Source organism: Prinia subflava, chromosome 5, assembly GCF_021018805.1.
Source record: "Prinia subflava isolate CZ2003 ecotype Zambia chromosome 5, Cam_Psub_1.2, whole genome shotgun sequence".
Lineage (NCBI taxonomy): Eukaryota > Metazoa > Chordata > Aves > Passeriformes > Cisticolidae > Prinia > Prinia subflava.
Genome location: NC_086251.1, coordinates 352,414 through 373,820, shown reverse-complemented (window position 1 = coordinate 373,820; position 21,407 = coordinate 352,414). Strand labels below are relative to the sequence as shown.

Here is a 21,407-nt window from a genome sequence, read left to right as displayed (position 1 = left end):
CCCTCCCGAATGCATCCCACCCTCCCGGCTCCGCCTGGCCCCTTTCTCCGCCGCGTGGGTCCCCGTGCAGGGCTGGGAAGGCGGCCCAGCGCCTCCAGGAGAAGGAGGAGGAGGGGTGGGGAGAGGCCATGCCGGAGCTTTGCCAGATGTGGGAAAGGAGAGAAGGGGGGACGCCTTTCCCGCTGCTTCCCAAACCTCGGGGGGTCCCCCCTGCCCGGCCCGCAGCCAGGGCAGGAGGGGCCGGGATGCCACCACTCGCCCCAGAGGAACGGGACAAGCGTGGGGTGACCGCAGACCCCTCGTGTGGGGTTGGGGGGGGTGGGTGGGTGCCGCTGGCGACCCCCCCGCTCTCGCCCCCCTCCAATCCCGCATTGTTCCCGGCTCGGCGGGAGGAGGAGGAGCAGGGCCAAGGGCCAGCGGGAAGGCAGGCGGGAAGGCGGGCGCCGGGACGTGCTGGAGCCGCCTGTCATGTTGGTGGAGCTGCTCTTCCAGGCTGCCTGTGTGTCCCTGTTCCTCTCCAGCGGCCAGGGCAGGGTGTATCCCGCGAGGAAGAAGCCGGCCAGCTTTGCCGTGGAGAGGTAGCAGGATTCCCCCCTCCCTTTTCCTTCTCCCTCTTCCAGCTACACCTGGGATGGGCAGCGCGCCGAGCTCCGGCTGTCCCTGCCTCCAGCTGCAGGAGGGCTTGGCCAGAGGGGTCCCGGCCAGAGGGGCTGGCACCCCGCAATTCCCTCCCTCTTTCCAGCTCCAGGGGAGATGACGCTGCTCCCCGTATCCCTGTCCTTCTCCCCACATCCCTGTCCAGACGGGGAACGCTTCTCCCGTCACCACGTGCTGGGATGTTCGGGATGGCTGGGAATGTTCCCCCCTCTCTGTCCCACCTTATCCTACCTTCCTCTGATCCGTGCCGTGCTCTGCTTCCCGGTACGTGGGCACATCCTGACCGCTCCGACTGTCCTCCTGTCCTCGCATTCCTGGGATCTTTGCTCCATGCACGGGGCTCAGGACAGGGTGGCCTCAGGCTCTGGTGTCCCACAGGCGCCGCGTGGGGCCCCACGTCTGCTTCCCAGGCTCCGGCAGCGGATGTTGTCCCGGCTGGATGCTGTCCCCTGGCAGCGGGAAGTGCACCCTGCGTGAGTAGAGGGGTCTGGGGGGCTCACGGGGGTCCTGTTCCCATTCCCAGAGCTCCTGTTCCCATTCCCGCAGCGCTCTGCTCCTTTGGCTGCGGTGGTGGCTCCTGCATCGCTCCCAACCTTTGCATGTGCCCGGATGGAGAGCAGGGAATCACCTGCCCAGGTACTGACACAAGCAGCTGTGCCGGATGCCCTTCCCTCTCCACACCGTGAATCCCAAGGGATGGAGATGGCAGTGAACCCATGGGCACCGTGCCCAACCCTCTTCCCTTTCCATACCACAAATCCCAGGAGATGGAGGTGACCGTGGCTCGTTCTTACCTCTCCCTGGCACTGTCCCCATCCCTGGGGGATCCATGGAGCGCGGTGGGAAGCGGGTGGTCCTGGGGTACCCTGTGGATGCTGTATCCGTGTTCCAGAACCGCCGGGAACCTGCGGAGAGTACGGCTGTGACCTGTCCTGCAACCACGGCGGCTGCCAGGAGGTCGCCCGCGTGTGTCCCATCGGCTTCTCCATGGCCGAGACGGCCAATGGCGTCCGCTGCACCGGTCAGTGGGAACGCTATATCCCAATGGGAGCGGGCATCCCGATGGGAGCGGGCATCCCAGTGGTGCCCTCACCCCAAATGTGACCATTCCCTGTGTCCCCCCAGACATCGATGAGTGCCAGAGCGCGGCCTGCGAGGGGACGTGCCTGAACACGGAGGGTGGATTCGCCTGCGAGTGCGGCGCCGGCCGGGAGCTCTCTGCGGACCGCCGCAGCTGCCGGGGTGCGCGGGGTCCCGGGGGGGCGGCCAGGGCTCCCGAGGGATCCTGACCCTCATCCCAACCCCCAGACACGGATGAATGCCAGGCCACGCCATGCCAGCACCGCTGCGAGAACAGCGTGGGCAGCTACCGCTGCTCCTGCCGGCCCGGATACCACCTCCACGGGAATCGGCATTCCTGCGTAGGTGAGCACCAGGATGGGCCCTGCCTGTCAGTCCCGGGGTATGGAAGTGGCCCTGAGCACTGTGCCACACCCTCTTCCCTCTCCACGCCGTGAATCCCAAGGGATGGAGGTGGTCACTGAGCCCCTGCATGTATGAGCACCATGCTTAACCCTCATCCTTCTCCATGCCACGAATCCCAAGGGATGCAGGCAGCTGTGAGCCTGTGGGCACAAGCCACACCCCCTTCTCTCTCCATGCCATAAATCCCAAGTGATGCAGGTGGTCATGAGCCTGTGGGCACTGTGCCAGAACCCCTTCCCTCAAATCCACAAATCCCAAGGGATACAGGTGTCCATCAGCCCATGACCACAGTGCTGCCACCTCACCCTTATCCCTGCGTGGGCCATGCTGAGGGCCCATCCCGGTGCTCCAGGCTCTTTGCCACATCCCAGGGTGCAGCACCTCCTGCCACATTCCCTTATCCCGCAGATGTGGACGAGTGCCGGCGGCCTGGCACGCGCCGCTCCTGCCAGCACAGCTGCCACAACACTCCCGGCAGCTTCCGCTGCTCCTGCCGGCCCGGATACCGGCTCAGTGCAGACAAGGTGTCCTGTGAAGGTATCCGTGTCCTTCTCCTGCCTAGGGGAGCTGACTGGGATGCTCCCAGCTCCCTGCCTGCCCCAAGTGACGTCTCTGCCTTCCTAATTTCCTCCCCAGGGTACCCCAAATCAATCCTGGCCCCGTCGCCCATCCTGCAGTCCCTGCAGCATCCACCCACCCTTGTCCTGCTCCCTCCTGGCTCCCACCTGCTCCCGAGGGGCTCCCCCTCTCCCCACCTCCCTGTGGCAGCTCCTGGTACCCAGCTCCCTCCCTCCTCCCCATCCCTCTTCCCTGAACCATCCCCACGTGCCCTGGGAGCCCCTGGCACCTCCATCCCGCCGTCTGGTCATTGTTGGCACCGGGGGATCCCTCGGGAGCCCGGCGCTCACTGGACAGAGCCGGGATGCCAGAGCTGCACCTGCCAGGTGAGCATCCCGTCCTCCCACCCCTTCCCGTGGCACCATCAGGACCTGGGATGAGCCACACCTGTCCTGGCAGGGGGGACAAGTCCTCTGTGACACCGTGAGCTGCTCTGTTCCCTGCTCCCACCCGCTTCCCGCTCCGGCTGGGAGTTGCTGCCCCACTTGCACCGGTGAGTCCGGGCCCCCCTGATCCCCCCCAATTCCCAGGATGGCCCCCCTTGAAATCCCAGGGGGACACCCCTGACCCCCATGGCTCACAGGGTGCCTGCACGAGGGGGTGGCCAGGGCCGAGGGCGATGTCTTCTCCCCATCCGACGGGAATTGCAGCGTCTGCGTCTGCTTGGTGAGCTGGATTGGGATGGGAGAATCCCCCCTCATCCCTGGGAACCTCCCAGAGCTGGAAATCCTTATCCCTGGGGACCCTCATACTGCATCCCGGCTCAGCAGCGGATGACACCCTTCCTTCATCCCTCCGTGGGGAATCAGGGTCCTGTTTCCCAGCCCCACACTCCCCTCCACAGGCCGGGAATGTCTCCTGCCTCTCCCCGGAATGCCCCCCAGGATCCTGCCCCAGCCCCTCTCCGGCTGACTGCTGCTCCTGCAATCCAGGTGATCCCAGCACCCCCAGCCTGGGGCTGTGAGGACCTCTGGGCTGGGCTGGGGGTTAGGGAAGAGCCACGCTTGGCTCTCCAGCCCCGCTCCTTCCCCTTTTCCCAGAAAAGTGCAATTTCCGGGGGCGCACATATGCACACGGAGCCCGGTTCAGCCTGGATGGGGACGACTGCACCACGTGTATCTGCCAGGTGGGCCCTGGATGTCCCCAGGGATGAGGATCCCCAAAGCTGGGAGGTCCACAGGGATGAAGATCCCCAGGGATGAAGATCCCCAGGGATACTCCAGTGCTTCCCTGCACCTGCTGGGGACATCCCAGCTTTGCTCAGGGCCGGTGGTAGGGACAGCAGGTGACCCATTCCCGTGTTTCCCAGGAAGGAGAGGTGGAATGTTCCTTCACTCCCTGCCCCACGCTGGACTGTCCCCAGCACCAGCGGCACCTGGGTCCCGGGCAGTGCTGCTCCACCTGCCGGGACCCTCCGGCCCCTGCCGGTGAGTCGGGATGAGGGACACAGCTGGGAATGGGCAGAGAGGGACAGGGATGAGGGGGAAAAGCAAGGGGAAAGGGGGGTGGCATGACATGGGAAAAACAGCTGGGATAGAGGATGGGGGGACACCTGGGGATAGAGAGAGTGAGATATTGGGATATTTGGGGATGAGATGTGGGGAAGGGCAGGGTGGGGTGAGGGGAGACAGCCAGAGACCAGGAGGGTGGGATGTGGGGGACACCAGTTAGGTACAATGTGGGGATACTTGATGATGGGAAGGGTGAGAGATGGGGAATACCTAGGAACAGGGAGGGTGGAATACAGGGAACCCCTGGGGACAGGAAGGGTAGGTTTTACGGGACAGCTGGGAACAGGGATCCTACCCAGGTTGCTTTCTGGATGACAACGGCGTGGAGTTTCCTGTCGGACAGATCTGGTCTCCGGGCGATCCCTGTGAGTTATGCATCTGCCAGGTGAATGAGAACCTGCTCTGCTTAATTCCCTCTTCCCTATTCCTGCCCCAGTGCACGGCTCCTGCCCCATTCCCACCCTCAGGATGCCCGTGGCCTGGCAAGCCCTAAATCCCCCCAATCCGGCGGGTTTGGGAATCCCGAGGTGTCTGTCAGGGTGTTCCCGCCTGCAGGCAGATGGCTCCGTGAGCTGCCAGCACACGGACTGCGTGGAGACGTGTCCTTATCCCATCCGCATTCCCGGGCAGTGCTGCCCCGACTGCTCCGCAGGTGAGGGCGCGCCCGGAATGCCGGGATTCTGAGCCGCCCGGGGACCGCCTGAGCCCCTCTCCCTGCAGGCTGCACCTACATGGGGAGGACCTTTTCCAACAACGAGACCTTCCCGTCGGCGCTGGATCCCTGCCTGAGCTGCATCTGCCTGGTGAGGGCTGGGCCAGACATTCCCAGAGGATTTGTGGCTCCCACCCCGTGGGCTGAAGCCCTGTTTTTGGCTCCATTGCAGGGAAAAGCTCCGGGGGCGCTCCGGGGTTCCTAATGCCCGGCCCTCGGGGATCTCTCCCGTCTCTCGCAGCTGGGCTCGGTGGCCTGCTCGCCTCTGGAATGTGCCATCGTGTGCTCCTACCCCTTCCACCCCGAGGGCCGGTGCTGCCCCGTCTGTGAGGGTACGAGCTTGGGCAAGTCCCCAAAATCCCCTAAACTCCCCCAAAATCCCCCTGAGCTCCAACCAAACCCCGTCTGGACCTTGGTCCCTGCAGACTGCAACTACCAGGGCAGGAAGGTGAAGAATGGCCAGAGCTTTGTTCCCGAGGGACAGCCCTGTACCCGCTGCACCTGCCAGGTGAGACCTCCCACCCACTCCCATGGGATGCCCGTGTCCACAGAATGTCTGTGCCAGTGCCACTGGATCCCAGGAATGGCTGGCAGGGCTGGCTGATCCCTGTTTTTCCAGCTTGGAGAGGTGAGCTGTGAGGAGAGGCCATGCCCCCGCTCCTGCTCTGAGCCCCCCACGCTGCCCGTGGGCTGCTGCCCATCCTGCCCAGGTAATGGGATCCCTGGATCCATCCCCTGGGCACTTGGATGTGCCCCCTCTGGACTGGGGGTCCTGGGAAAGAGGTGGGTGCTGACCAAAATCCTCCCTCTGTCAGCCACAGGCATCCAGCTCCTGCTGCAGGGCCGTGACCTGTCCTCATCCCCATCCTCATCCTCATCCCAGTCCCCATCCTCACCCCCGTTCTCATCCCAGTCCCCAGTCCCTGAAGATTCACCCCCTGGCACCCCTCAACCCCTCCGCTACCGCCTGGCACAGCTCCTGCTTCCCACCACACTCCCCCCCCTCGGCCCCTCTCCAGGGATTTGGGGTGCTGGGGAGCCCCCTGCGACCACTCCGAGTGCCTCTGGATACCCCTCGGCACCCGCTGTGCCCCCCGAGCCCCTCTGTGAGGCCACAGTCCCCCCCGATCCCACGGGCAGCCCTGAGGCTCAGGGATCCCCCAGGAACGAGGATCCCTCTGCGGTGCCCTCGGACAGCCCCAGGTTCCAGGTGCCAGGTGTGCCCGGAACGCCGTGAGGAGGAGGAGGATGAAGGAAAGGAGGAAAAGGGGGTCTGCAGGACCAGCAGGCCTGGCCCTGGGGAGGGGGCAGCTGACCCCCTGCCACCAATAAAGTCACTCTGGTATTTATTCCCTGTCCCTCATCCCTGCGCCTGCCAGCACGTGGAGCCCTGGGGCTTGTCCTCTGGGAATTTTGGGATAAGGGGCTTTCCAGGATGATGAGGGCAGTGCTGGAGGTGTTCAGCCCCCACACCCTGAGCGGGGTTTGGTGACAGGAGGGACACGTCCTGCCCCGGGTCCCCAAGCCTGGGAGCTCCTCAGGGATGAGCAGAGCCACATCCAGGCTCCCATCGTGGGGACACAGGGACATCCTTGACGAGTGCAGCTGAGGGTGACACCAGGGACACGCCACATTCCCAGGGATGTGGTGGCCTTCCCAGAGAGACACGGCACAGGGGGGCTTCTCCACACCTTTATTGTCCTCGGTGGTGGCAGGACCGCCGGGAAAGGGACAAGCCCTGCCAGCCACCGAGCCGGGAACACCTGGGATTCCCGTCCCAGCTCAGGGCAGCGGGGACAGCCCCACCTTGTTGTTGGCCCTGTCGAAGATGACGTAATATTCACGGATAAAGACATCCCCCAGGATCCAGAGCTCGCCCTCCTCCGTGGGAGTATCCATGCCTTGCAATCCCAGGGTGCAGTACCCGTTACTCTGCTCCGAGGACAGGGAATGGGGTGGTCACCAGCTGTTGGATCCCTCCCCTCTATCCCCACAACCCTGTTCCCAGTGAGATGCTCACCCTTATCACGTAGGCTCTGGGAGGCACCGGGAATTCTCTGCCGTGGATGTGGAAGATGAGGTTGGGAAGGTTCCTGACGGCCTCACAGCTGATCTGGGGAGGACAGAGCAGGTTAGCAGCCATTCCAGCTGGGATCAAACATCCCAGGGAGCACTCTGAGGCCTCACCTCGCCACTGGAGCTGGCGCCGAGGCGCCTCATGAGGGTCCGGAAGGCCCGGGTAGGAACGGCCAGCAGAGTGGTTCCTGTGTCCACGATGGCCTGGCATCCCGAGGAACAGGCCACCGGAGCCCCGCTGATGGAGACACTGGGGAGAGAGGGATGCAGGGTGAGCCTGGACTCCCCAAAACACCGGCTGCAGGGCAGGGAATACTGGGAATACCTCTCCATGGTGATCTGCCAGTAGGTTTCGGCAGAGAGAGGGATCCAGGAGATGCCTCTGGTGGTGTAGTAGGGATCAATGGCACCGAAGAGGACAAAGCTCCCATCCTGGCCGTCCCTGGAAAGGGGGATCCATTTGGGGTGGTTCCCAGGGCAACAACACCCCCATTCCCATTGGGAATTGGGGCCAGTGTGAGGAAAAAGGGAGAAATGCTCAGCAGCTTTGGCTGGGATTTACCTGCTCAGGTAGACGGAGAAAAGATGCCTGTCCACGAGGTTTTCTATCATCATGTTGTCAAAGACAGGGGTGGCTCCGGAGGAGGCGATGCTCGGGAATGCCAATCCCAGGATGCCGTCAAAGGGGGTGTAGTAGAAGAAATCCCCCGGCTCCGTCTCAGCCAGCCCAAAAATCTGGTTGTGGACGTTGATGCCGGCAACCTGGGAGAGAGGAGACAGGCGCGGATCGGGCACGAGCCCCCGGAATCCCACGGGATGAGGGGGCTGGAGCGCCCGGCCGTACGTTGACAGTGTCGTATCCCAGGATTCCGGTCATGCTCCCCGTGCCGTAGGCGATGAACAGGGTGTCATTGGTGCTGAGGAATGTGGAGGACTCCGCGGGATTGAAACGGTGGTGATTCCCTGGGAGGTGGGAAGGAGGAAGACGGCATGGGATTTGTCCCTTGGGAGGATTCCCAAAAGACACATTCCAGCCTCATTCCGGACACCTACTGCAGGCTGGGCTGGAGCAGAAGACTGAGGGAACCCAGAGGTTGGAGGAGCCCGTGTCAAAGACCACGGTGAATTCTTGGGGTGGGGTCCCAATGGAGATGGTGCCAAAGTACTCATCCTGTTGGAATGGGAATGGGTTAATGGGATGGGGAAAGGAGAATGGGCATGGGGCTAATGGGATGAGTTAAAGGGATGGGGAAGGGACTAGGGGGATGGATAAAAGGCCAGTGGGATAGGGAAGGAGCCAGTGCTCCCTTGTGCTCCCTGATCCCAGCTCCTCACATCCATGTAGTTCTCCAGGGACTCCACAGCGATGCCTGGGAAATACTTGGCAGCCAGGTTGGAGGGATGCTGCTCCAGGAAACTTTCCAGCAACCCCTGCTCCTGCAGCCTCTGCCGCAGCGACTTCATCTTCTTCAGCGGCACCCTGCGGACGGGGACCAGGATGCATCACCGGGATGTGCCACCGGGATCATCTCACATCCCTGTTCCGGAGACCCCCTGGGGCTCACCTGGTCTGTAAGCCCTGGGCCAGGCCCACCAGGGCGAGGAGGAGCAGGAGCAGCTTCATGGTGGGAGCTCAAGGAAAATGCGCCTCCGGTCCCGGCCCCGCTCCTTATATCCCGGCTCCGGTGTTTGGCCGGAGGCCCCGATAAGAAAGGCAAACTGCTCCTGGGATGGTTATCACAACGTCCTTAAGGAAGACGGGGAGGGGGGAATGTCAAGCCAGGGGATCCCCGTACTCCAGGGGGAATTCAGGCCACGGGTAGGCTGGGATGGGTGGGAAGCACTCCTGGGTATTCTGTGGGAGGTGGTGCGAATGCAGGATTGTCTGTACCCTGAACGCTCTAATTCCTTGCTGGAGGGTTTGAGCCAGATGCTTCCAGGAATGGGGCAGCCACAGCTTCCCTGGGAATTCCATTCCCAGGGATGCCTCACCACCCTCACAAGGAAGAATTTCTTCCCCCTATCCCATCTAACCCTGTCTTCTGGCAGTAGGAAGCCGTTCCCCTTTGTCCTGTCACTCCAGGTCCTTTTCCAAAGTCCCTCTCCAGCTCTCCTGGAGCTTCTTAAAGCACTGGAAGAGGCTCCAAGGTCTCTCCAGATCCTTCTCCTCCTCCTCTTGCCAAGGCCCCATGAAGGATTTTCAGCCTGCCAGGTCCAGATTTTCCATTCTGGGAATCAGCCAGCACTTCCTCCTTTCCAGCCCCCTACAACACATCCCATCCTCCTTTTTTTTTTCCTCAGGGATAAATAATCCAGTGCTCCATCCTTTTTATCCCACCATTCCCCATCGAGGTTCTTCTTCACTTCACTCCCCCAGTGCAACCTAGCCCTGTATCCTCAGACTCTTCCATCATTCCCAGCCGGGATGGGGCTGATTCCAAGGGAGGAATGCCAGCTCCAGCCTTAGGGAGCCTTTGATCTCCCTCAGGACAAGGTGACCGCTCCTGAATCCATGGATCCAGCACGTGGTGCCACGACCCAAGCCAAGGTGCCCAATCCTGCTCCTGTGACCTTCATCCAGAGGCATCTGGAGCTTGCCTTTCCCTCAGCTCGTCCCAGCTCTCCCCCAGTTCAGGGACTTGGGATGTGGGAATGGAGTGACAGGACAAGGGGAATGGCTCCAAATTGGAAAAAGGGATATTGGGAAGAAACTCTTACCTGGGAGGCTGGCGAGGCCCTGGAATGGATTTCCCAGAGAAGCTGTGGCTGCCCCATCCCTGGAAGTGTCCAAGGCCAGGTTGGAGAAACCAACCTGGAATGTGTCCGTGTAGATTTTGGAGTTACCAACTTTTCCTCCTTTTTTTTTTTTTTTTTTTTTTTTTTCCCAGAGCTATTTATCCATTGAATTCCCAGAACTGCCATCCCCAGGGATCAGGACTCCTGTTTTTCCAATGAAAAAAACCCAACATTTGCCTAATTATGGGAAGCTTTAGGACAACCTTACTGTGCTGCTGGTAAACCCCATCTAAGCAGAACAATGGATCCAACAGGGATGGATTTTTGGATGGATGGTACCCACAAAAGGAAGAAGCTGTGGAACTCAGGACTGGGGAAAAAAATGGGAATTGCTATTTAGCACTAATTAAATCCAGAATAAGATCTGTGAGGATGGAAAAATAATCCCTTTTAGGGCATGAAACGGCTTCCTCAGAGAGAAATCCTGGATTTTCCCAACCTTGGGGGGGAAAGGGAGGGCATGAGATCCTGGAATAATCCATCCCAGTGCTGGGACCTCATGGGATGGGAGCAGGTGGCCTCCCTGCCACAGCTTTCCTTGGCACCAGAGGGCACCACAGCATGCAGAGATCCCAAAAACCCCCAGCTGCAAAGATGGCCCTGGAAGCTTTTCCTCCTAGTTGATGCAGCCGGGGCTGGGTGAGGATTCCCAGGCAATAAAATCCTCCCAAAACTTAAGATCTTACAGGGAAAATTCAGATTTTTTGATGTGGAAACGCACCTTGGGATGAATTCAACTTCCACTGGAATTGCCCTCTGGATCAAACAGGGATTTTCAGGCTTTAGGGACATCAAAACTTGTCCTGACAAAACTTCCTTAATTTTATCTCTGCAGACTCCCCAAAAAAATCCCCTTATGGAGACAGAGCTTTTCTTGGAAATGGATTAATGAAGTCAACTTTTCCAGGCCCAGTTCCCAGTTTTTTCTTGTCCCTTTCCCCAAAGGCTTTTATCACCCGGGTGCTTTATCGGAGCTGTCAGATGAAAGGAGGGAAATCTGACGCTCCCGAGGTGTCAGGTTTCCAGGACGGGATTAAAAATATTTAATTAACTTATCAAGGAAGCCCAGGGATGTTGGCCGATCCTTGTGGGAATGGAATTCTGTGGAACAGGTCCTCTGGGTGCCTCAGGTCACCTTTTCCTACCTGCTGTGGGCGATTTTTGGCTGGGATTAGGACGCCATCCAAGGGGAAAAAACATGGGGAACCATCTTTTGAGGAAATTAAGGATATTAATAAGCAGCTAATAGGAATATCCCTGTTTATCCCAGATTTGTTTCTGGATAACCCCTTTTAAATGGGATTTTTTCCATTTCTTCCGTGCAAATTCAACCACGATTTTCCCCTCTCCTCAAACCTTACGTTTTGATATAAAATGTTAATTAAACATTTTTCCCAGCTTTTCCTGGCCTGGGGAAACTGCTCCAGAAGAAGCTTGGAATTTTTTTCCCCCTTTGGAAAGCCAAGTCCCTTTTCTTTCCCATGGCACTGGGGGTTTGACCCGGTTATCAGGCACGCTGGGAACAAGTCGACCTTGGTTTATCCAGAATTATTTGGGATCATATGACTCCCATTGGTTACACAACAGCCCTCAGGTGACGGGATCAGAGGCGCCTTTCCCAGACCCCGGCACTTCTGGAACAGCTGGGTGACCTTGCCTGGGCTTCCAAAGGCTCCTGGAGGAGCAGAAATGAGGGAGCTCTTCCCCGCCTCATCCTCGCTCGGGCTTTGGGAATTACTGCTGGAAAAGTGGAGAATTTTCTAATCACACTTGGGAAAAGCTGGATTTGTGGAGTGGGTGATGGGACTGGAGCTTTCTCGGGAATGTTCCTGTGTTATTTGGGCAGGCACTAACCAGGTATCCCAGAGGGATTTGCTTTGATCTCTTGGATCCAGCTGGATGAACCAGACATTATAGGATTTTTTGGGATGCTGCCGAGGTCTGTACGTGCTTCCTAAACCAATTCCAACCTGGCCTTGGACACTCCAGGTATGGGGCAACTGCAGCTTCTCTGGGCACCTCGCTTTGCCCCCCTCACAGGGAAGGATATATTCCCAATATTTAACTTAAACCCGCCTTGTGTCCATGCGGAGCCTTTCCCCCTTCTCCAAAACCCCTCTCCAGCTCTCCCGGAGCCCCTTGCACACCAGAAACACGAAGGATATTATTCCTAGAGCACCTACAGCTCGGGGAGAGCCCCGCGGGAAGGCAAAGAGCGATTACTGATTAAAAAAAAATCCATTAAATTGATGCGTGTTCCCGCCCCCCTCAACATGGCGGCGCTGGGAGGAACCACCCCCCTCACGCCCGGGGGGGGGCGGGAAGAGCGCCCCTCCCGCCCAGCCCGCAGTGGCCCCGCCCACTTCCGCTGTACGCCGGAACCCGGAAGCGGGGCCGGGCAGAGGGTCCCGGTGGCGCCTCGGTGAGTCCGGGAGAGGGCCGGGAACGGGAATAACGGGAATAACGGGAATAACAGCGGGAGAACGGGCAGAACGGCGCTGCTCCCGCCGCCGTGCTCGCTGCAGGCCCAAAAGTGGGCAGCCCTTAGCGTCCACCTTCGTGAGCGCCTGTGGATTCTTCCCAGAGTCCACCCCAAGCTTCCCCACTCCCACCGTTCCCACTCTTCCCGCTTAAACTCCATGAAACTTAACTAATACCCCCCTAAAAAAACCACAACGCCCCAAATCAGGTGACTTCTGCCCCACACCTGCTGCGCGGGACTTCATTCCCATTTTTTCCCCTCGGACAGGTTTATCTGGATCGCGGATTGGGCAAGCCCGAGCCTCCGCGTGGCTGTCGTGGCGTTCCCGGCGGATATTCCCGGAATATCCTGGGGATGCTCCACCTGCATGGGAGATAGAAGAGCTGGGAGCCAACAGGACAGCGCAGGTGTGTTGTGCTTCCCTGGTTTTTAGGGCATTCCCACATAATTCCTCATGGAATTCACACCAGACACGGGACCCTTGCTGAACATACCTGACAGCTGGGAATACCCGGCATAAATCACGGATGTGGTGCAGGAAGTCCATCATTTCCCCCGATCTTGCTGTTATTTCCCCAGATTCCACGGCAGGAGGATGGAAGTGGGTGATCCCTGAGGTCCTTCCCAGCCCTGTGCTCAGATCCCGGGTTCCTTGGTGGGGTGGGATGGAGCCTGGAATGAGAAGGATTCTGGGATGGGGGCATCCAGCTGGGGCTGTGGGTGGATTTTTCCTTCACACAACACCCTGGAACACACAGAATTCCATCCAGATGGGCTTGGGAAAGGGGGCAAAGGCTTTCCCCACACCGGAATCAGTGGGAATGTTGTTTTCCCCTCTCTGTTCACAGAACCTGGCACAGCTGTTCCGAGGACTTCAACAAGCCTGGATTTCAGCTGGAAACCTCTTCCCAGCTGGATTTGGGTGTTGATTTGCCTCTTTTTCCTTGTGCCAGGAGCCTGGGAGGATGGACACGCTCAGGAACCGGACGGTGGAGGAGCTCCGGGAGCTGCAGGAGGATTCCCAGGAGATCGAGCGCTTGGCTTTGGAATCCCAGGAGGTTCGTGCCAGGAGGTGGCTCCGGGGTGTCCCTGTCCCCCTTTCCCACGCTCACCATTCCTGAATTCCACAGGTTCAGGAGCTGCAGCTGGAAAGGGAGATGGCCCTGGCTGCCAACCGGAGCTTGGCCGAGCAGAACCTGAAATTCCAGGTGCCGCTGGAGACGGGGCGCAGTGACCTCTCCAAGAAATACCAGGAGCTGCAGGAGCTGGCTGGGAGGTGCAGGGAGCAGAAGGAAAAGCTGGGTGAGCACTGGGGTCTTTCCCCAGGAAGGATCCTGCTTCCTGGAAAACTGCCATCCCTCCTTTTTCCAGCAGCTGGAGAGATGTTATTCCTCTTGGATTTCCCTCCTTCCATCAGCAATTCCCAAGCCCATTCCTGTGGGCTCTCTGCTGGTTTTTTCCTGGTTTCTGTTCTGTCACAGTGATTTTTCCTTGGGTTTTCTTTTCCCCCCCTTGGTTTTCCCAGAGAAATTCTCAGCAGCGCTGCAGCCTCAGACTTTGCTGGATCTCCTCCAGGTGGAAAGCCAGAAGATTGAGGAGGAATCTGAGGTGAGTTTAGGGCTCCAATCCCTTGGGAATTCCAGTGATTCATCCTCAAAGACTTGCAATTAAACCCAATTCCTAAAATCGTGGCTTATCCTTGGAGCCTGCTGGGTTTTCACCGAAGAATTGGATCCATCCTCATTCATGTGTGGGTGCTGCTCCTTGGGATGTGGCTGGGAGAGTCCTAAGTCAGGATTAGGGAGGAGGAGCAGAGGGATGCAGGAATGAGCCCGAGGCTGCTCCTCTCTTCCAGAAAATGGCTGAGAAGTTCCTGGAGGGTGAGGTGCCCCTGGAGTCATTCCTGGAGCAGTTCTCCGGGATGAGGAAGTTGTTCCACCTGCGCCGGGTGCGAGTGGAAAAGCTGCAGGAGATCGTGAGGAAGTCAGAGGGATCCCAGGAGCACACCAGGGACTCTCAGTGTCCTCTTCCTCCTCCTCCTCCTCCTCCCGTTGCCACGGATGCACCAAAGCCCTTCCCGTCGGGATCCCCGGCCTTCCCTCTCCCCTACAGCCCGGCCCCGCCCCTTCCTCCCGGCCCCACTGCCCACGGGGCGCTCCCTCCTGCCCCTTTCCCGGGGTCTCCGGGCCCTGTGGGACCCGTGGCCTCCTCCCAGCCCAGCTCCCAGTCCCCCTTCCCGTACCCACCTCCCCCAGCTCCTGGATATCCGGCGGCGTCCGCGGCCGACTCCGCGCCGGGCTTCCCCAAATCCACCTCGGGAGGCTTTTCCTGGTCTCCATCCCGGGGCCCACCGCAGCCCCTGCCCTATCCTGCTCCCCACCCCTCTCCTCCCCCTGCCAGAGCGGGATACTCTCCCTACATCCCACCTGGGGCAGGGAGGCCGCAGTGTCCGTACCCCACCCAGCCCCCTCTCCCCAATTTCCCCATCCCGACGCAGGCTCCCTATCCCGGGCCTCCCCCGGCCTTCGGATACCCCCCGCCTCCAAACCCTCCGCGTCCTACCTGGCCTAGATACTAATCCAGGACTTCTGGGGAGCATCCTGTGCTGATTCCTCCTTTTGTTGGGGACTGAGGAAGAGGAGGCAATCCCAGGGCGTTGCTCCTGGATCCGTTGGTGCAAAGGAATTACACGGGATAAGTCACAGCTCTGGAGGTCGGAGTGAGAGGCGGAGCCAGACCGGCAGAAACACGGAGACCAGAAACCTTCAGGAGAACATTGGGGCACCTCCCAGTGCCTCGAGGGGCTCCACAAGAACTGGACAAGCACTTGGACAAGGACTTGGAGTGATGGGATAACGGGGAGCGGCTTCACACTGTCAGAGGGTGGGTTTAGAGGGAATCTGGGGAAGAAATTCTTCCCTGTGATGGTGGTGAGACCCTGGAATGGATGTCCCAGCGAAGTCATGGCTGCTCCATCCCTGGAAATGTCCGAGGCCAGGCTGGACCAGGCTTGGAGCAACCTGGGCTAGTGGAAAGGGGTTGGAAGTGGCTGATCCCTGAGATCCCTTTCCACCCAAACCATTCCAGGGCTGTTGGTGGGAGTTGGTGATTCCCACCCAGGCCTGGGCAGCCTCCAGTATTCCCGACCTCCTGTGTGTTTTTTCGGGCTCCTCACATCCCCCCCTTCTCAGGAAACACTTGGAAACGGAGGGAATGACAAACGATGGAAATGGGATTTGCTTTGCTCAGCACTTTATCCTTCAAATCCTGCCTGTATCCCTTTAAGTTATTTATAAGGAACAATTACTAATGGACTAGGATGAGGGATTGATGATGGAAGCAATTCCATCCCTGGGATTAATTAGAGTAATAAAACTGGATTAATTAATTGCACTCTGGAGTCATGGCTGTGGTTACTTTGGGAAACAACGGAACGTCCGGGTGAGGATTGATCCCTTTATCCCTTCCTGGCATCCAACTCCCTTTGGATCCCATCACTGAAATCTTTCACCCCCTCCCAGGACCACCCTCAAGCCTGCTTCAATTCCTGCATTTCTTAGGTTTATCCCTGGGATAAAAACCAGGGAAAAAGGCGTTTCCCCGTCCCACTTTTCCCTCCTGTCTGGGAGTTTGGAATCACACTGGGATAATGGAAGGAAGAGGAGGAGGTGTAATTAGTACAAAACCCCGATTTTATTACAGTTGTTGGTTATTAAATATCTCAGATTCGTTCCCAGTATTCCCACCCTTGCATCCCTATCCTTTATCCATCATCCCAACTCTTTATCCTGCTTTGGAGAAGCTGGTGATCCCACTATTCCAAAGGGCTCCTTGCATCCCCCCTCTACCTCTTAAACTCCTATAAATAGCTTTAAAACAACCCCCAAACCCTCCTTTTCTCCCATGAGGAGGCTGGGAAGTGCTCCTGGAAGGGTGCTGGAATGCCGGGATGCCCCAGAGCTGAGGTGGGAGGTGGGATTGGATCCTTTGGGAGGGAGGGAATCACACCCTGCGGGCGGAGTGCAGGTCGTAGTCGCTGTCCGAGGAGTTATCCGGAGGGTTGGAGCGCCGGCACGCCGCTTCCAGAGCTGTGGGGAACACGGATGCAGCTCACTGGAGGCACATCCATGCAATAGGAACAGGGAAGGAGCTGCTTCCTGCTCTTACCTGGGTAAGCAGAGAGCTGGGAGCTCTTCTGGGGGGCCTGAGCGTAGTCGTTGTCCCCTCCCTGTCCCCGAGGCCTCGGTGCGGTGCTGGAGCGGTGGAAAGACACTGGAAAAGACAGAGGGATTGGGATTTTGGGATTGGAACGGGAACAAACCCACCCTAGGAAGGGGCTGGGTAAAAATGGTCCCTGCTCCAGGCTCGCATCTCATGGATGAGTTACATCCCCAAAGGAAGCAAGATCCAGGGCCCTTGTGCCAGGATCCAGGGGGGAACAGCCCACCCGGACCCCAAATCCATCCCCAGGAACTCCAGATCCCATTCCCAGCTCCCCAGGGAGCTGCTCCTCACCCGTCTGGTTGAGTCCCGTGGGGCCGATCCACTGGCGCTGCTTCTTCTTGGAGACTGCAAGAGAGGGGGAATTGTGTCTCCAGGGACCTTCCCGATCCCTCCCGCAGCTGCTTCCCCCCTGCCAGCCCCATATGCCATCCCGAATAATCCCCCCCAGGATCCTCCACCTGCTCTTTTGTGTCCTCTCGGAGGTTAATCTCTCTTCCCGCTCCCACACTCCGTGTGGGGCAGGCTTGGGGACAATGGGACAGGGGGCTCTGACAGGCTGGGCAGCCAAATCCCGCCCTGAAGGAGTTCAGGGAAGCATCCATGGAGCTGCCAGCCCTGAGCTGGCACGTGGAAGGAGGAAAAGAAGGATAAGGATCCCAAGGTTGTCCCTTACTTCTCTTCATCAGCTTCCGGTAGGCAGGAGGGCCACAGATCAGGAAAAGGATGAGGAAAAGCAGCAGGGCCAGGCAGATGCTCACGACGGTTCCAGCAGATGCTCCAGTGGGAAGCGGCTTCGAGTCCTGGCCTGGGAAGAGCACGGATGTCACTGGATTTGCCCAGCTGGAGGTTGGGGCCCGGATGTGACTATCCATCCCCCTACCAGGAGCTCAAATCCCACATGGATTTGGTCCCCCCATCCCTGCCTGTCCCACAGGTGTGGGGATTCCAGCTCCCAGCTCCCCACGTGGCTTACACACAACTCTGGTCCGGGAGCAGCTCCGGGTATTCCCGAGCCTGGGCTGGCAGAGGTGCAGGGGGCCGGCCCCACAGGTGACTCCTATGGAGGGAGGCTCCCGGATTCCCGTGCTGGCAGTGAGATTCCCGCAGCCCAGCTCCCGGCAGAGCTGCTGGCCACGCTCCTTCCGCTGCGCTGCTCCCGAGTCACACAGATCCCGCCACTGTCCCGCGTGGAATACCTGGATGTCCCCTTCGCACGGGGTGGGGCCGGCTGCCAGCCTGCGCAGGGCCCGGGGCTGGGAATCTGCGGGAGAAAGGAGCAGATCCATGGGGAGAGGGGTCAGACCCATGGGGAGGGGTGATCTCCACAAGGAGAGGGAGCAGATCCATGGGAAGACAAGGGTCAGATCCACGGGGAGGGGTGATCTCCACAAGGAGAGGGAGCAGATCCATGGGAAGACAAGGGTCAGATCCACAGAGTGGGGTCAGAGCCACAAGGAGGAGGGAGTCAGATCCATGGAGATGGGTCAGACCTGTGGGAAGAAGAGCCAGATCCACAGGGAGAGAGGAGTCAGACCCACAGGCAGACAGGGATGAGATCCACAGGGATACCACTGGCACATGCTCCTCCTTCTCCCAGCACCAGCCTCTGGCACGGGGATGCTTCCAGCATCTCCCCTCGTGCCACAGGGACTGAGCCAAACCAGAGCCAGGCATGGAGGAGCTTTGAAGTCTTCCCATGGGAAGTGCAGCATGGAAGCTGGCTCTGCCAGCTGCCACAGCCCGTTAAACCCCCAGATCCCATGGGATTCCATGCTGGAGCAGATGGCAGGACCCACAAGGAGCCTGCTCTGAGCTCCATGGCTTTGCTTTCTGTGCCACGGAGCTGGCAGCGATCTGATTTCCAGGGAAACGCTTATGGAAAGGGACAGGGAGAAGCCTGTGGCTGGGAGATGCTCATGGCAAGGGAAAGATGCTCTGGCAGGGAGGGAGATGCCTGCAGCAGGGAAAAGAGTCATGGAAAAGCAGGGATATGCCTGCAGCAGGGAAGATATCCAGGGACATGCCTGGGGCATGGAAGTTGCTCGGGGAGCTGCCCAAAGCAGGATGCCCAAAGGCCCCTGCCAGTGTTCCCCACTCCCAGCTGGAATTTGGGATGCTGCCATGGCCACTCTCCCCCCCTCCTCGGAACTGCTGTGCTTGGCACTGCCAGGAACTGAGATTTCCTGTTTTGCCTTCGCACCCCAGAGAGGAAGAGCGGGAGTGGGTGGATGGGGCCCACGGGGCAGGCTGGGACAGGGCCAGGCCCCCAAAATCCCCCCAGGGCATCCCACCAGAGCAGGAAACCATGGATGCTCCAGGACCATCCTCACCTGAGCAGGTGATGAAGGCGGGTGTTTTCCCCCGGGAGCTGGTCCTGTTGAAGCAGTCCAGCAGGGAAGGGCTCCCACAGGAATCCACCGCTTCCCACCGCACCGGCAGGTGGATCCCTGGATCCGGCTGCCCGTGGCTCTTCCCGGCAGTGCCACAGTGCAATTCCTGGCAGATGAGGGTGACCAGACGCTCTGGGATTTGCGGGGCGCTCGCCACGGCCCCCCACAGCCCCTGCTTGTGCAGCTCCAGGAAGCCGGAGCAGCTGAAATTCCCGTCCACCAGCCGCAGCCTGGGGGGTCCTGGGGAGGGATTGGTGAGGGAATAGAGGTTATTAATTGGGATGGTATTTTTATTCCATTATTTAGAGGAAAATTCCCAAATTTGAGGCTACAAATTCCTCGGGATGAGGAGCTTACCTGTGGGCTCCGGGGTGGTGGCCGGGGGTGGCGGTGGGGGCTTGGGAGTTGTTTTCACTGGCTCTGGAATGAAAAGAGAGGGGCCGCATGAGCATGGATGATCCCTTGGGATTGAGGGGGCGGGGCTGGGCTGGGGGTCCAGGCTCACCTCTGCAGGCCACCATGATGTGATCCGTGCAGTTTTCCAGCTCCCAGTGGCATCCCAGTGGCACCCCAGGTTTCCAACCCAGTGGGCTTGGTGCCCAAATGCACCTCGTGGCCTGACTGTGTGGCCCTTTCCCACCGGGAATGATGAACTCCAAGGGCTCAGAGGTCCTGGGGCCGCACTCCAGCCGCTGGCAGATCCAATCCAGGTCCTCCCTGCTCACGCTCTCCCGACAAATTTGTCTCCATTGGTTTTCCCAGTTCACCTCCAGTATCCCAGTGCAGCGGCAGCCACCTCTGGTGAGCCTCAGGATGGATTCTGTGGGAAAACACCGGGAAAACACCAACATGAGGGGCTTTCCTTCCCTTCCCAGCGGGTTTTCACCCTGGGAATGATGGAAAAGCCCTTGGTGGGGGTCTCAGGAAGCAGCACAAGGAATGGGAGCGTGGAGGGGTGGAGGGAATTTGGGGGCCTGAGCTGGGGTCCCACGACGCCGCTTCCGGATGATGCAACTCCAGCACCCGCCGTGCTCCCGGAGCTGTGGCGGCATTCCCAAAGGGCTACTCCCCAAATTCTCACCTCCAGGGATCCAGGTGGCTCCTCCACGGTCTGGGATAGCTGTGGGAAAGAGCGGAAATGGGGGGTCAATCCCAAATCCCACCCTGAGGACCCTGAGGGTGGGACAGCGGCTCCGCTGCTTGGCCCGCTGCTGTTTATTTTGGGGAAAAGGGGGATTTTGTGGGAAAACTGGGAATTTTGTGGGGGAGAAAGGTGATTTGCTGCCTCCCCATCCATCTGCTGGGGGATCTTTAGGGCTGGGAAAAGACAAGGGCCCTGCCAATTACTGCTAATTAGCCCTGCTCCCAGGTGGAATGTTCAGGAATGGTGCCACGTGGAACCGAGGGAAGGGTGGGAGCCGGCAGGGAATGAGAACGAGGGGAACACCTGGCTGCCCTCAGCACCATGGGCTCAACCTTGGGACCCTGGGGACCCCCCAGGTGGGCGTTTGGGGGGGTCACCAGGGCGCTTTCCCACCTCAAGCCCCAAACTGTGGCTCCCTCAAGGTGCCAATCCCAGAAGAAATTTCCCGGGAAATCTGAGAAGGGGCCCTGCCACGAGATTTTAGCTGTGTGCCGAGGTCGGGGTGCCTGATACTCACCCCACATTCCCAGCAGGAGGCACAGGACGGGCAGCTGGGTTGCCATGGGCTCTGCCGGTGGGATGGGGGCACGGGAGGCTCCGGAGGCTCCGCCGCCTCCGCTGCCCGGCCCGGAGCAGGAGAGGGAGGGGGCCCGGGCAGGAACCGGCTGTTTTTCCTCCCTCTGTGGTTTTTTGACGTCACCTCTGGGCCCGTTTGAAAACTCTGTTGCCTCCCCAGGTCCCACCAAGCACGAGAGAAAAGGGGTGAGAAACTTGTGGGGTTCAGCCCTTGCCAAATCCTGGGATACCCACAGCTCTGGGAAAGGGAGGGAGTGAATATATCCAGTGTCGAGGGAGGTTTGGGGCTCCCTGAGCCCCCCAGGGTTGCAGAGGAGTTGATGCCCATCCTGGCATCTTCTAAAACCCTGTGATTACCCCCAGGAGTGGGGTGGGGGAAGGTTTTATCCACGCACATCCCAACTTCTGGCATTCCAGGGACACCCTACACCCCTGCAAGGGCACGTGGGACACCAGCACTGCTGGGCCCCGGCAGGGCAGAGGCGTTAATTGATTGTGCCCTAATTAATTGCTCTGAATCCAGGTCAGGCATGCTAATGAGGCAGCTGTTTTCCATTGGCACTGTGGCATTCCTGCTGGAAAGAGATGGATGGAGCTTCCCATCCCATCCTGCTCCACCACCTGTGGATGCTCCAGCCCCCAGCCCTGGAGGAGGATCCCAGCACCTGGGTACAGCTCCCTGTGCCCAGCATTGCTCCCATCCCACTCATCCCGGGGATTCTGCTGACCCTGATGG

The 21,407-nt window shown here is 59.4% G+C and overlaps 4 protein-coding genes across 14 annotated transcripts; 2 read left to right on the top strand and 2 right to left on the bottom strand.

Annotated features, from left to right (window-relative positions):
• Positions 1-230: 230 nt before the first annotated feature.
• On the top strand, positions 231-6,384 carry VWCE (von Willebrand factor C and EGF domains). Of its 10 annotated transcripts, none has more exons than XM_063397455.1 (21): positions 231-578; positions 1,036-1,130; positions 1,181-1,293; positions 1,550-1,678; positions 1,783-1,899; positions 1,966-2,082; positions 2,551-2,679; positions 2,779-3,086; positions 3,160-3,253; positions 3,344-3,426; positions 3,605-3,692; positions 3,777-3,886; positions 4,070-4,187; positions 4,571-4,656; positions 4,827-4,923; positions 4,992-5,074; positions 5,225-5,315; positions 5,409-5,491; positions 5,603-5,693; positions 5,799-5,872; positions 5,903-6,384. In XM_063397455.1, exons 1-21 carry the CDS (start codon positions 246-248, stop codon positions 6,218-6,220), a joined length of 2,757 nt encoding a protein of 918 aa, XP_063253525.1. In that variant the 5' UTR covers positions 231-245; the 3' UTR covers positions 6,221-6,384. The 10 variants fall into 10 exon arrangements, 7 of the variants coding, with proteins under 7 accessions (XP_063253525.1, XP_063253524.1, XP_063253522.1 ...); XM_063397456.1 differs by adding an exon at positions 743-921 and having other exon boundaries at positions 448-578; positions 5,799-6,384; XM_063397454.1 differs by having other exon boundaries at positions 4,571-4,636; positions 4,810-4,923; positions 5,799-6,384.
• Positions 6,385-6,753: 369 nt separating this feature from the next.
• LOC134550719 (pepsin A-like) lies at positions 6,754-8,765 on the bottom strand. 2 transcript variants are annotated; one of them, XM_063397468.1, is made up of 9 exons: positions 8,625-8,765; positions 8,395-8,539; positions 8,113-8,230; positions 7,904-8,022; positions 7,622-7,821; positions 7,385-7,501; positions 7,171-7,309; positions 7,004-7,096; positions 6,754-6,915 (listed from the first exon to the last, which is right to left on the bottom strand). In XM_063397468.1, the coding sequence occupies exons 1-9, from the start codon at positions 8,681-8,683 to the stop codon at positions 6,766-6,768; spliced, it is 1,140 nt and encodes a 379-aa protein (XP_063253538.1). In that variant the 5' UTR covers positions 8,684-8,765; the 3' UTR covers positions 6,754-6,765. The 2 variants fall into 2 exon arrangements, with proteins under 2 accessions (XP_063253538.1, XP_063253537.1); XM_063397467.1 differs by having other exon boundaries at positions 7,171-7,501.
• Positions 8,766-12,180: 3,415 nt separating this feature from the next.
• Positions 12,181-15,724, top strand: VPS37C (VPS37C subunit of ESCRT-I). Its single transcript, XM_063397469.1, has 6 exons — positions 12,181-12,277; positions 12,605-12,744; positions 13,291-13,395; positions 13,468-13,639; positions 13,863-13,945; positions 14,193-15,724. The coding sequence occupies exons 3-6, from the start codon at positions 13,303-13,305 to the stop codon at positions 14,913-14,915; spliced, it is 1,071 nt and encodes a 356-aa protein (XP_063253539.1). The 5' UTR covers positions 12,181-12,277; positions 12,605-12,744; positions 13,291-13,302; the 3' UTR covers positions 14,916-15,724.
• A 342-nt stretch (positions 15,725-16,066) lies between these two features.
• Positions 16,067-20,822, bottom strand: CD5 (CD5 molecule). The gene is made up of 10 exons (XM_063397263.1): positions 20,613-20,822; positions 20,033-20,071; positions 19,457-19,771; positions 19,309-19,371; positions 18,892-19,191; positions 17,535-17,822; positions 17,235-17,366; positions 16,853-16,906; positions 16,505-16,609; positions 16,067-16,425 (listed from the first exon to the last, which is right to left on the bottom strand). Exons 1-10 carry the CDS (start codon positions 20,656-20,658, stop codon positions 16,340-16,342), a joined length of 1,428 nt encoding a protein of 475 aa, XP_063253333.1. The 5' UTR covers positions 20,659-20,822; the 3' UTR covers positions 16,067-16,339.
• Between the last annotated feature and the right edge of the window lie 585 nt (positions 20,823-21,407).